The sequence below is a fragment of the Aulonocara stuartgranti genome (assembly GCF_965226115.1).
Source record: "Aulonocara stuartgranti genome assembly, chromosome: 1".
NCBI classification, from domain to species: domain Eukaryota; kingdom Metazoa; phylum Chordata; class Actinopteri; order Cichliformes; family Cichlidae; genus Aulonocara; species Aulonocara stuartgranti.
Genome location: NC_138939.1, coordinates 27,565,981 through 27,579,469, shown reverse-complemented (window position 1 = coordinate 27,579,469; position 13,489 = coordinate 27,565,981). Strand labels below are relative to the sequence as shown.

The 13,489-nt window shown below is 39.4% G+C and overlaps 1 protein-coding gene across 1 annotated transcript; it reads left to right on the top strand.

Moving 5' to 3' along the window:
- Window positions 1–2,986: 2,986 nt before the first annotated feature.
- LOC309711909 (cell surface A33 antigen-like) lies at window positions 2,987–9,222 on the top strand. The gene is made up of 7 exons (XM_082542459.1): window positions 2,987–3,125; window positions 3,597–3,769; window positions 3,868–4,084; window positions 4,277–4,441; window positions 7,313–7,429; window positions 7,580–7,712; window positions 8,187–9,222. The coding sequence occupies exons 1-7, from the start codon at window positions 3,086–3,088 to the stop codon at window positions 8,581–8,583; spliced, it is 1,242 nt and encodes a 413-aa protein (XP_082398585.1). The 5' UTR covers window positions 2,987–3,085; the 3' UTR covers window positions 8,584–9,222.
- Window positions 9,223–13,489: the final 4,267 nt, after the last annotated feature.

Below are 13,489 nucleotides of genomic sequence, written 5' to 3'. Positions count from 1 at the left end.
TCGTTCTGTGTTTATACATCTCTCTGCATTTAATCATTAGTTAGTATGTATCTCTTGCTCTCTTGCACAGTGTATATGTTGTCCTGTCTCCTTTTCATCAACCTCAGCCAGTCACAGTAGATGGCTGTCTCTCCTTGAGCCTGTTTCTGCCAGATGTTTCTACCTCTTCAAATGGAGTTTTTCCTTCCCACTCTCACTAATTGTTAGCTCATATGGGGTAATTAAATTGTTGGGGTTTTCTTTGTATTATTGTTGTGTTTTTACCCAGCAACATAAAGTGTCTTTAGGCGACTGCTGTTGTGATTTGGTACTAAATACATAACATTTAACTGCTAACACTGGAATTAATTAAGTTGTATAAATTCAAATTATATATTCATTGTGATATACTCCTTGTCTTTTGAAATACTTTATTTTCTGTTTTGGACACCTTTTAAAACAACATTCAATATTACAGGAACAGAAGCTCTTCTATTTCATGAACTACCAAACTTACTGATAGTAACACACACTGCAACTGGGAAACACCAGGGAACACTTAATTAAGGCACAATACACAATATATAGGTGAATTGATTTAGCCTCTTCACCACATATGACACTGGATACTGTAGCTCCTGTGAAAAATAAGGCCTCAAATCAGAAGTACCTGACTCTGTGGTATAATTCTCAAACACGCAGCCTAAAGCAGATAACTCGTAAGCTGGAAATGGCATGTCACAAATTTAGAAGATCATAATTTAGCCTGGAGAAACATTTTGCTGCTTTGTGAGAAAGCCCTCCGCAAAGCCAGAATATCTTACTGTTCATCACTGATTGAAGAAAACAAGAAAAACCCCAGGTTTCTCTTCAGCACTGTAGCCAGGCTGACAAAAAGTCATCCAACTCCCTGACTCCTCTGCCAGACTTCTGTTTGCTAATTTCTCATCAGCGTTCAACACTCTGCAGCCTCATATCCTGGCCACTAAACTTTCCACCTGATTTCACCTGGATGATCAGCTAATCCTGTGGATATTGGACTTTTTGACCAACAGGACTCAGAAAGTTTTGGTCAACAACTCTCTTTCCGGTCTCCGTTCCACCTCCACTGGCTCCCCCCAGGGCTGTGTGCTCTCCCCCCTGCTCTTCATCCTCTACATGGATGACTGCAGATCCACACAGCCCAACTGTCACCTGGTGAAATATGCTGACGACAGAGTTCTCCTGTCACTGCTGTCAGGCCCCTCACAACACCACGGGCCCACTCTTCAGGAGTTTGTAGAGTGGTGTGACAGCTCCAACTGAACATGAGCAAAACCAAAGAGATGGTGGTGACCTTCTCCAGTAGGCAGAGGGATCTGGCTGCTTCAGTCATCACCACCATCCACAGGAATCCAGTGAGGAGTACAAATACCTGGGAACTATCTTTGACAACCTCCTGAAATTCTCTGCCAACACGGAGGAGATTCTCAGGAGGTGCCACCAATGGCTATACCTCCTTAGGAAACAGCAGCACACCAACAGATATCTGTGGATGGTAGAGAACTGAATATCAGCTCGTCTCACAGCTGCTACCCAGGCTTCTTTTGGTAACATCCATAAGCTCCCTCATGATGCTTCCAGGTGAGGAAACGATGAAAAGAGAGCCCATTTTCAATCTTATTCCTTTGCCGGTAGTGCAATCTAACATTACAACCGACCACACAGCAAGCATTTGTTTGGCCTGCTAATATGGCGCCTCAATGAAAAATCATGGCTACACCCCATCCAGTAAGATCACGCTCCAGAGCCTTATTATCGTACAGATCTAGAAAGAAGACGTTGCATTTTTAACTCTGAGGGAGATGGAGAATGAGCCTATTTCAAAAAAAATGGAGTGTGTTCCTTTAAGTACTATATTGTATATATTGTCAAAAACTAAAGTGTACATAGCAGTTGTTGTATCTTGTTTACTGTATCACTGACAGATAATTTCAAAGTCAATGAACGCTACATTATGGTGTAATATGAAATACTGTAAGCAAATGAATAAACAGCTTAATTTTTGCTAAACCTTTGACTCTGTTTTGTTTGAATCCAACTGTTTTTTGCAGATGTACATAAAACATGTTGTTACTTTTATTATTATTATTATTATTATCATTATTGCACTAAATACATTTTAAATAAAGGATACTTTGATATACATTCTTCTGTAAGGTTGGAAATGTATTTTCTTCACTCTGAAATATCTTTTGAAATGCATTTTGGTTTGAAAAATATATATTTTCAAATTCAAAAATATTTTTTTGACCATCACAAATACAACATATATTTACCATATATTTGAAATATATTTTGGCCAGGAAAAATGTTTTGTTTTTTTTGTTTTTTTTTACCGTATGGGCATTAATATCTCAAAATTGGACATTTTAAGATGACAACACCCTTTGCTTCAGTTTCTGCGTTGCGCCTTTGCGTGTGTGTTTAGGTGATAGTACCTCGTCAAACCAGTCTGACAAGGAAACAACCACTGGTGGTGTTGATGGTGGCTTTTTCCTTGGGAACACACACCCACCCCGCCTAGTCAGACTGTCTTGTGTTTGCTATTCTCTGTCGTTTTAAACGTACCTCGTTCTTCTCATTCTTATAAAATAAAACCGAATGTTCCAAAAGAAACCAAGATAAATAAAAGCGATACTTAAATACTTAAGTAAAATGTGATTCTTTTCATTTTTTGTGCTCTCCACAAGATGAACTAAAGATTTCGAGGTCCAAATGTCAAAATTTGGCATGTTTAATTTTAAAATGAGACCTGTGGTGGGAATAAACTCAAATCCTGAAAAGCCGAATCTAATTAATGAAGTATCCCCGAAAAGGCAGGTATGCTGGAGCAAAGGACAAGCTAAAACTCGTTAGGTGGGCGGAACAGAAACGTCACCTGAACCTCCAAAGGCGACGCGATTGGCAGGGAGCGCTACCAGTCAAGGTTGGGCAGCTGGCGGATCATTCTTTACAGGGCTGTCGGGTTTCGATGCGTGTGTGTTGGTTTCTCATTTTTCTTATAAAGGAAATAAGTAGATACTGAGCCGTCGGTGGGGGTTAGTTTGAACACTAAGTGTTTGCCATGGAGAAGAGGATTTTGTACTGGACGATTCTGTGTATGGGTGAGTATGTTTTTCTTTTAATAAACATTTCTTTCCTCTGGGCCTCACCGACCTGCCACACCTGTTTGTGCACCGTCAGGGTCGCGTATTAAAAAAGAGGAGCGGGCCCAAGAAGCCCGGAGTCACCATTATTATTGCTGAATGTTTTTTAAAGTACTATATTTCAGTGCGAGCAAATAAAGTAGAAATGGGATTCGGAAACCACACAGAATATATCTCTTTCTCTGTCTTTTTCGTTTCTCATTTGCATATGAAACTGGCTCCAAAGTTGAGCTGACACTCAGGAAGTAGTTGTAACATATCCTATGTTTTTTTTTTTTAAACACAAATGCTCAAGACAATTTCCTACAGTCAGCAGGGGAGTGGGTTGGACCCAAAGAATACAAATGGTTAAATATCAGAACTTACTGTGTTTATAACTGCAAGTGAATAATACTGATCTCTTTGATTTTGTTTTTATGTCCATGACAGTGCTGACAGGTGTCGGTGCCATTGACGTTACCATGCCCCAAAGTCAGTATGAGTTTGCCAGAGGTGACAACATCACACTGCCCTGCTCCTTTAAATCTGCAATTAACATAAACACTGCCGAAGCAGTTGTCATCACATGGACGGCTTTGGCTCTGGAACCAAATGTCAAAGATGTTGGTATCTACCTTTAATCTTTGTATTTGTGATCAAAAATCATAAGAACATGTCTTTGTGTTTTTATTACTCTTCTAATCCTGTAATTTTCTAACAGGCTACGATCCTCACTTACTACTATCCTATAAAGAAAACTGGCATCACACCCCCCTATAAAGGTCGGGTGTCCCTGGACGTGGATGTCCTGAATGGAAAGGCTAACCTAAAGCTTTCCTCCATCTCACTAGCTGACAACAAAGATTTTGAGTGTCATGTGCAGATCCCAGATGACGAAGACGGCAACCAAGCTGCCTCCGCACGCTTGGTGGTTCTAGGTAATATATCACATGTTGTGGGCTTCCCCCTACTGTTCAGAGATATGACTGTTAAATTAACTGGAAAGTCTATCTGCTACATGTCAGCCCTGCGCAGGGTGTGACTTGCCTTTTTATCCATTACTACTTAGGAGTTTTATAGCAATTCAGTCAAAGAGAAATCACACTATATTTATATTTCTCTTTTTTTAGTGGCTCCCTCTACGCCCGTCTGTAAGATCCAGGGAACAGCACAGTACGGCCAGGATATCACCCTAAGCTGTTTGTCAGCAGAAGGATCTCCACCACCTACCTATAGCTGGGAACGTCGTAACGTGCAAAATCAGCCTGTTCCTCAACCCCCCAAAACCACTGACAGTAAGCGACACATTGATCCTGGAAAATTAATGTCACATGAGTACATAAAGTTTTACTAATCATTGCAAGAACCACTGTGGCTATCATAGTGATGCTCCACACTTAACGGTGCAAGTGGCCTTACCTTGTGTCACATAGCCACTGCTAGGGGTTTAATATTGAACCACATGGTGCTGTTTGATGCTCCCAAATCAGGACTTTTACTTGAACTACAACAACAGTGGCAGCTGTGTTTCATAGTAGAACATTTGAATATTTTCATTCATTGTAACTTTTTAAGTTTTCTTTCTTTCTTTTTGCAATAGCAGCACAAGCCACCACAGTTTCAGAATTGTTTCATAAATATTTACTCTCTGCCGCAGTCTGGTCTCATTTATAAAGCAAGACTTGCTAGGGACTATTTTTGTTTTTAGGAAGTGACAGAGAGGAAAGGCAGTTACACAATGATACTAGCAGACAAACTGCACATCTGATGTCACACCCTGCAATTATTGATTATTAAGTGTGCCTATGCCAAAAGGCACACTTATTACTATTGCTCGGATTTATTATTATTATTATTATTATTATTATTATTTTCCTTTTTCCACCTGAAATTTTTGGACCGTAACTCGCCCCACAGTTTTGAGCTGGAATGAGTTGCTATGACTTTTGGTGTTTATTACTTCTATAGTTTTTTAAATATGAATATTTTAATGCAAGTTTTTGCCCATTGAAATGAATGGGAAGCAAAGTGAAACTTAACTTCAAATGTAAGTGAAACTTAATTTGTGGTGTGTTGGCTCACTCTGGTATGTCCCTGTATTTGGATTACCATAATGATGACAATATCAACGGCGCGCACAGCGTCGGTGCTTTCAGGAACCATTGGAATTCTTAAGGTTGCGCGTTCTGTTTGACGTTTAGTCAGCTGTGTAAAAACCAAGGAGGAGGGGGATTAATAAAGTTTTATTTTATCTAATCTAATAGCTTTAATCTCAGCCAAACCGATTTACTCACGAACAAACAAAACACTGAAAAAAGCCCAACAATAACATTTGTAGGTTGTCTAAGTGAATTATATATTACATTTAACCTGAGTAGCGAAAGTCCGCGATGATCTGAAAATGATGTGCCGGGAGTTGTGCCGTTCTCGGCCGCATCAGTAACCCTCGAGCTCCCGGCTAGCTGTCGAGCTGGTTGGTAGCAGACGTCTCCGAAAACATCGAAGCACTTTGGCAAATATGCGATATCTTGATAAACCGAGCAGATATTTGATGTTTACACAGCTACTTTCTCGCCTGAAAATATGTTAAAAGTTTATTTTGTGACCCAGAAATATTAGTAAGAGTAATTTTAAAACTTAGTAGCGGCCGCCATTGCTGGAAACTGGAGTTTGAAACTGGAGGCAGGAGGCTCCGGTCCATTTGCACCAGAACCTCTCGCCATAAGAACAGTTTCTTCCCCTCTGCTGTTGGACACATGAACAATAACCTTATGACTGTTCCCACCCCTAACACATGACCCTACGCTGTGTTGACTGCATCATTCCATGTTTGGCACTGATCACCACCTGCACTCATGTGTATATATCATGTATATACCTATCTATTTAGCACTTTTAATTTTTAACTTTTAATTCTTATTCTTATTTTCATGTCTATTTAAGCATAATTTATGACAGTATGTCTGCACTGAAGCACCGCAGCAATTTCCTTATGTTGTAAACCTGCCCAACATTTGGCAATAAAACCCTTTCTGATTCTGATTTGGCTGGGCCGCGCTATGAGTTCTGGGATATGGTGGGCCACGAAGGACACACCCGACCCATCCTTCAAATTCGGGGAAAAGGAGGACGCATTTGTCGGCTGCATTCGGAGCAGTCTACGAATTTGAACAGCCTTCGGCGCGTTGCTGTGACGTAATCGGTCTACAAATGTGGCCTCAGGAGGATGCAGCCCATGAATTTGGACATGACCAATAAGTCGTACAGCTGGGTGGGTGCTGTGTTACTGATGGTGAACTTTATTGTATTCATAAGGTTAGTTATTGGGTTGCCAACCGCCCCGTGCAAACGGAATCGTCCCGCATTCAGAGAAAATATTACACGTTTCGTATTGAGCTGAAAAGGAACGCAGTTTGTCCCGTACTTCAGGTAGAATGGAAGAAGACACAAAGCTGGATTTATTCAGAACGCTGTGTAAAAATAACAAAAAACAAAAAGTGAATGCAAAAGTGCATAAATATTTATTTTACGTGTTTGATGTGTGTGGCAGGGCGTGGTCTGCAGTGCAGCTGCAGGGGAGGTGGACCCACCTCAGCGGCATCTGCAATCACGCCTCTCAGGCGTAAAGTCTGTGCTCTCTCTTCCGTTTTTTTTGTTTGTTTTGTTTTTGTTTTTTTGGGTATGTGTCGGGCTGTAAGATGAAAAGCTACAGCCGGCTGTGTGGGTACAGCAACTATGTGTGAAAAGTGGTCCATAACGTAATGCTTCAAAGCGTGTTCATGCAAACATTGTCGGGTCTGCTTATGAACCTCTGCGCACAGCGTCTGCAAATCGGGGCTGTAAGAAGTCACCCCATCTTTACACAAAACTGTAAGCTGTCATCTGTGAGGCGCGAGCGGTGTTTGGTTTAACCATAGTTCATGGTGGAGAATGGCTGCTCTGCTGAGTTTTGCTCTCTGTAGCCGTTTGAATGGCAAACTACACCGATTAGCGGCGGCATAGGCACACTTAAAATTTCTTCAGAAATTTTCGCTTTCTAGTTGAACATACTATTCAGAAAACTCAGGATTTAATTTTTTCTGCATATGAAATTTAAAAAAAAAAAGAAGAAGCATGGAGCGGTTATATGTACCTTCAGTATATGTGACTAATTCTTTGTGTTTCAGAGGACGGCATCCTTTCTCTCTATAATATCTCCAAAGATACATCAGGATACTACATCTGCACTTCACGGAACAAGATCCGCTTTGCTACCTGCAACCTCACCCTTGCGGTCATGCCACGTAAGAGAAACATTTAATAGAGAAAAGGCTTTTCTTTTTTGTTGTTGTTCTTGTTATTTGTCTTTTTTAAGTAAATAAATCTTTACTCAAATTATGACGCACACCTTGGTGTTGTTCCCCCTCCTAACATGTCTGTCTTCAACCCTGCAGCATCCATGAACATTGCTTCCACTCCAGCACTAATTGGTGGAGTTGTCGGTGGCTTGGTTCTACTCATCCTCATCATCATCATCTGTTGCTGCTGTTGCAGGAAGAAGAACAAAGATGAGGAATATGAAATGGGGTAAGGTTCCATCCTCTTATTAATACAAGCAATCAACACAGAGGCACTCATGCTGACAGAACTGAATATTTTGTGGGATTTTAAGAATACAATCTTTTTTCATGAATAAAAAACAAAATTTGCACATACCATGTCTGTGGTGTAAAGGGACCTATTCGTATGGCTGTAATCAAAGGAAGTTGCCATTATTCCTGAGCATGCAAGGGACAAAAAACTCCCGTTGTGTTTTTAAATTAACTTCATAGTAAATTAATGATGATTTTTTTTTTGCACTGTGCCATATGAATTTTGAATTCAACGTCCATATGATTTCTTCATCTGAGCGTCAGAAAAAAACAACTTCCGTTCGTTAGGCAAGCACATTCACAGAACTTTTGTGATTTTTATTCTATTTTTTCTGTGAGTGAGTATTATCTGTTCATTGGATGCTTTTGACTGCACTGATTGTGTGCGGGTGTTGTTTCCACTTTCTAGAGTTCATGAGGGGGAGGAGTACCACGACAAGGAGCCGGATAGAAACGGTGAGGGTCGACGTGTTGAAGTCCAGGGGAAGGACAGTTATGAGGACTCCAGTGTAAAGAGGACTGAACGCAATGAGGAAAGAAGTGATCCGGATCGCCGCGACTACGACGGTCGCCGCCGCGACTACGACGACCGCCGCCGCGACTACGACGACCGCCGCAGCGACTACGATGACCGCCGCCGCGACTACGACGACCGCCGCAGCGACTACGACGACCGTCGTGAGCGCTACGATGATGATCGCCGCTACCAAGACCGTCGTCGTGATGACAACCGCTACGATGATCGGGACCGTGATAGACCACCGGTGCCCAACAGTAAGCCCACAAGGAGGGACTACCATGACTAAAGCCTCCAACCTGTAAACCAGTTTCTGTTGTCGTTGTTTTTTTCTTACATACAACCAGATTATCAAATGGTGGCCTAGCTGTTACATAATGGATCGCCAGGAAACTGCAAAATTAGAGCTGAAAGAATAATATGTAATAATTTGTTTGGGAGGAATAGTTTTATGTCTTAGATTTTTAGGTCTTTTAAAGTAATTTTTCAGATTTTATATATCTGATATATTTGTCCTATGTTACTTTTTGTGTGTCGTACAGTCAGGGAACAGTGAAACGCTTGTCTCTCTGTGTACTGCCAGTTTTATGTGTAAATAAAGAATTTATTTCTACTGTGTGACATGTTTTAAGTTTTTGTCTGTAATATTTCCGTGCATGCGTCATGTTTCCTGTGAATTGTGGGAGTTTGAATGGTCTGGTAATATACTGATGTGTCATGGCTTGACACACAAACACAGGCAAAACATGCTGTCAAAAGTGTTATTGTTGCTTAAGTTTTCAGTTAATCAAATACATTTTGTCTCTCTTGCTGTTCACAATACAATTTAATGTAACTTCTTTATTAGCATCGCTGGGGGTAGTTTTCTTTTTCCAACCCAAAGAGTTATTAGCAATTACTCAAATGTTTTTGTATACAGTTGTAGAGACTCCAAACATTTACTTTTAATTTTCTATTGAGTGCTTTCAGTTTCTGTATCTTTAAAAAAATAAAATAAAATCACAAAATGTGGAACTTCTACTTTTTATCAAATTCAAACATTCTTTTTGTTATGCTGTATAATTACATGCTGTTTGGTACATATTTTGCATTGGCAATGTTATGACTATAAATGAGAATCATCAAAATCTTTTTAAACCTGTTGTGTGAAAAATGCTCTTAAAAAAGATGAAGTTGACTGGGCTTAGTTTTCGGCATGTGACACCAGAGCTCTGTTGCTTTATGTTCAGTTCCATATTTGCTCTCAACAACTAAACCTCTTAATATGTCTGTGTGGTCATTACATAATCAGTTGATTAGGAAACTGCATTGCTGAGCAGGTTTTCCAATGACGTGGCCACATTGCTTTTGTAGGTTGAATTTTTAGTGCGTTACATTTTACAGAAGTTTATAGTTTTTGATTGTTTGATGACTCTTTTAATAGCATATATAAATGGTGCTTTTCAACACATAGTTAAGACAGTGTCACAGCCCGGATCAAATACAGTGGCAAGGATTGGGAGAAAACATAAGATGATAACTTAGAAAGCAGGACACAGAAACATAAAAGGTGGAGTATTCATAAGGCAGCGGTGTAAAACAAGTATGGCTGAGTGGCAGTCTATGGCTGTGTCCCAATTCAGGGTCTGCACGCTTGAAGTACACAGTAAAATTTGCAGTGTCAAACTAACACTTAAAGAGTTAAATTTAACACTGCTTCCGAGTCTATTTGGTCCCATTCGGAATTGGTGTTAAATCAACTCTTTCTAGAGTGTTAAAACTTTAGAGTAAATTTAACTCTAAATAGAGTAAATATTTAACACTGAGTAACACCGCATAGTGTTAAATCAACTTAACACTACTAGTAGTGGTAGTGTCATATTATTTACTCTATCATAGTGATAAATTAACTCTTTGAGTAAAATCCCACTGATTTTTAACACTGAATTGAGTTATTTGAAATTAACACTGGGGGTTCAAAGAACTCTGATGGGAGTTGATGTTACTCTATACTGTGTTATTCATACACTAATCTCTAGTGAAAAATTAGCTCTCATAGAGTAAAATTTGTAATTAATTTTACACCAAGTAGTGTTACTAAAACTCTTCCTGTAGTGTTACCTTTACACTAGAGTTGGATGTCTCGAGACCACTTTTACGTGGTCTTGGTCTTGTCTTGGTCTCGGTCTTGGTCTCGCTGTTTCGGTCCTGCGTTCTCAAATCGACATAGTGTTCGGGAGATTTGGAGTCAACCATCAGCGGAGCGGGGGGTGGCTTACTGGGCTTAAGCCCGGGTCATCTTTTCAGAAGCATGGGGTCTTTTGGAGTGTAATTTGTTAGTTAGAGGCCTGACTGACAACTGTATAAAACAAAAACAACACACGAAGCACAGAGCGCACCGTCGTAAATTCCCCCTAATTTTGGTATGATCCGAGCTCAGGCACTAGGCGACTGAGCGCAGCACCCATGTGAGCGAGGGGGGAGAAGCTGCTGCCTGCGAGTTTGCTGCAGACAGAGGAGAGCTTAAGTTTGACCAGGTACCAAAGCAAATCATTCGTACTGAACTAATAATGTAAATATGATTGATATCAAACTGATCACTTGGTTGCGTTACTTGCTCTTCGAGTGAATCAACAAATGGATAAATAAAAAGCCGAACAGCAATGCTGATTTTTTAGAGAGTCTTAGCTTACATTTCATATTTTCAGTTGTTACCCTCCACGGCTAAACAAACTCTCTAAATCGGTTTCAGTTGTGTACCGATGAACACAACAATGGACATAAGGAGCTTCTTTCAAAGAAAAAACTCAGGTAGATGTTATTTTATATATTATGCTTTGGATGTTGTTCAGTATATCTATGCAAAACGAGAAATTTCAATACACAGCAGTATATTCACAGTTGAAACCAGATATTTACATACACTTTATGGAGAAAACATAAAAACTTTTTTTTACCGTTAAACATGAATTTAGAGTAAACTTTTGTTTTAGATAAATAAATGTTGAAATATCTTTTGAATTAGTTAAATGTCAGAATAAAAAGAGGGAGCTGTCTATTTTAATCACTTTCATCAAATTTAGGACTACATATACACTAAGTTTATTGTTAATTAATAAGAAAACTACAGACGATTCCATTCTGAGCTGAAGAAGCTTCTGATAGGTTAGTAGAGTCCATGTGAGTAAATTGGTGGCACAGCTGTGGATGCATATAAGGCAAAACACAGAGCCTGTTTCTTTGACATGGGAAAAATCAAGAGATGTCAACCAAAACACCAGGAAAAGAATTGTCGAGCTCCATAAGTGTGGCTCAATTTTGAATACAATTTGGTGCCATTTGCAATTAAGAAATACAGATAGTTTCTCTCTTTACTCTTAAAGTTAAAAATATGTTTCTGTGTCTTGATACAGGCCCGACTTTGTTCTGCCTTGCTGCTTAATTAAAAAACTAGTTTAAGGTGTCCTGCATATGTATATAGAATAGCATCTGGCTGCAGTTTAAAGACTTTTTTTTGTCTCGGTCTTGGTCTCGTCTCAACTTGGTCTTGGTCTTGTCTTGGTCTCGATACCCTCTGGTCTTGGTCTTGTCTTGGTCTTGGATTAGGCGGTCTTGACTACAAGTCTACTTTACACACAATTCACTGTTTTGCAGCACGAAAACCTGGTTTTTAATAATGCTTTTACATATAAAACAAGTAAGCAAAAACCACAACTAGATAATACATTTAACAGCTTTATTTTCATGTCAGGCTCAAAATATAAAAACATCTCATGCAGTGTATAAAACACTTTAAAACAATGAATTTAGTTTGGCATAAAACGGCAATATGGAACGACATACAGGGAGGAATCTGAAATGCCATACTTGATTTGAAGAAGCAACACAGCTCATTTATCTTCAACACCTTCAGCACCATATTGGGATGCAGTCTGTTCCTAAATGTATGATGATGGTCATGAAAACACAGGGTTTCCATCAGTTTTCCACAGAGCAATACAATGCCATCTTTCACAACAATACTTTTGATCTTACAAAAAAACGGAATCTCAGACACTACATCTGTACAGATGATAAAGTCAGGGCGGTACTCTGCACCATGTGTTATTATCCACTTAGCTGAAAACAAACTGGTAGACAACACAGCTCCAAGCAATTTCTGGACCTTCTTCCAGCTCTCCAAGTGTCACCATCTTTCCTGGTCCTAAAGCTAATCTTTCAAGGCTAAAGTACTCCCAATGCTTTATTTTATTACTATTATATTTATATTTATTTTTACTTGTGGTGTCCTGTAAAGGTACGCTCTTTAAGGCTGCATCTTTAGCCTGAGGATGAATCTCAAAAAACACTTCCTCCATTGAGGAGACAAAACTGTTCACAGTAGATTGGCGTAATCCAGCTGCCCTGAGCTGTGCAACAGCAGAGGCACACATATGTACACAATGTAGCTTGCCATCACCAGTGTGTGAATGTGTGTGTGAATGGGTGGATGACTGGATATGTAAAGCGCTTTGGGGTCCTTAGGGACTAGGAAAAGCGCTATATAAATACAGGCCATTTACCATATCCAAAGTGCTCTTACAGTATTTGACCTTTTCAGATGTTGTGGGTGTTTCTTCTACATTAGTTGACATCACCTCCCCTGTAGTTCTAACTTCTTTAACTGCCACATCAGGCTGTAGATTAACACCAGTGTCAGCCTGTTGGTCAAAATAGTTAAGGTGTTTGGTATTTATGGGCAGAAATCTGTGCCACCAGAAACTGAATTTGAATAAGTTCAATTTGAATTTGAATTGCTCAGATTGAATCTGAATTGTAACTTGAATAAATGCTTTTGAAAACTGAATTTGAATTAGTCTAATTTGAAATTGAATTTATGGTTTGAAAATGATCATCACTAAATTGAAATTGAATTTTATATTATGAAAATGAATTGATTTGCTTTGAAACTGCATTTTATCCTTTAAAAATTCAGCTCTCGAATAATTTCAGTTTCACTTCTCACCATTCAATTTCAGTTCCAAAATTCAGTTTTTTGGAACTTACATCCGGTTCCGGTTCAAGCGCAGATTAATAGAACTACGTTTTACTAGCGGACCGAAAGTGTTACTGACGGGAATCTACAGCGTCTTGAGCTGAATCAAGACTTCAGAATCAAGACTTCAGAAGTCATTCTGAATTTTTATTTTATTTTATTCATGAATAATACTGATCTC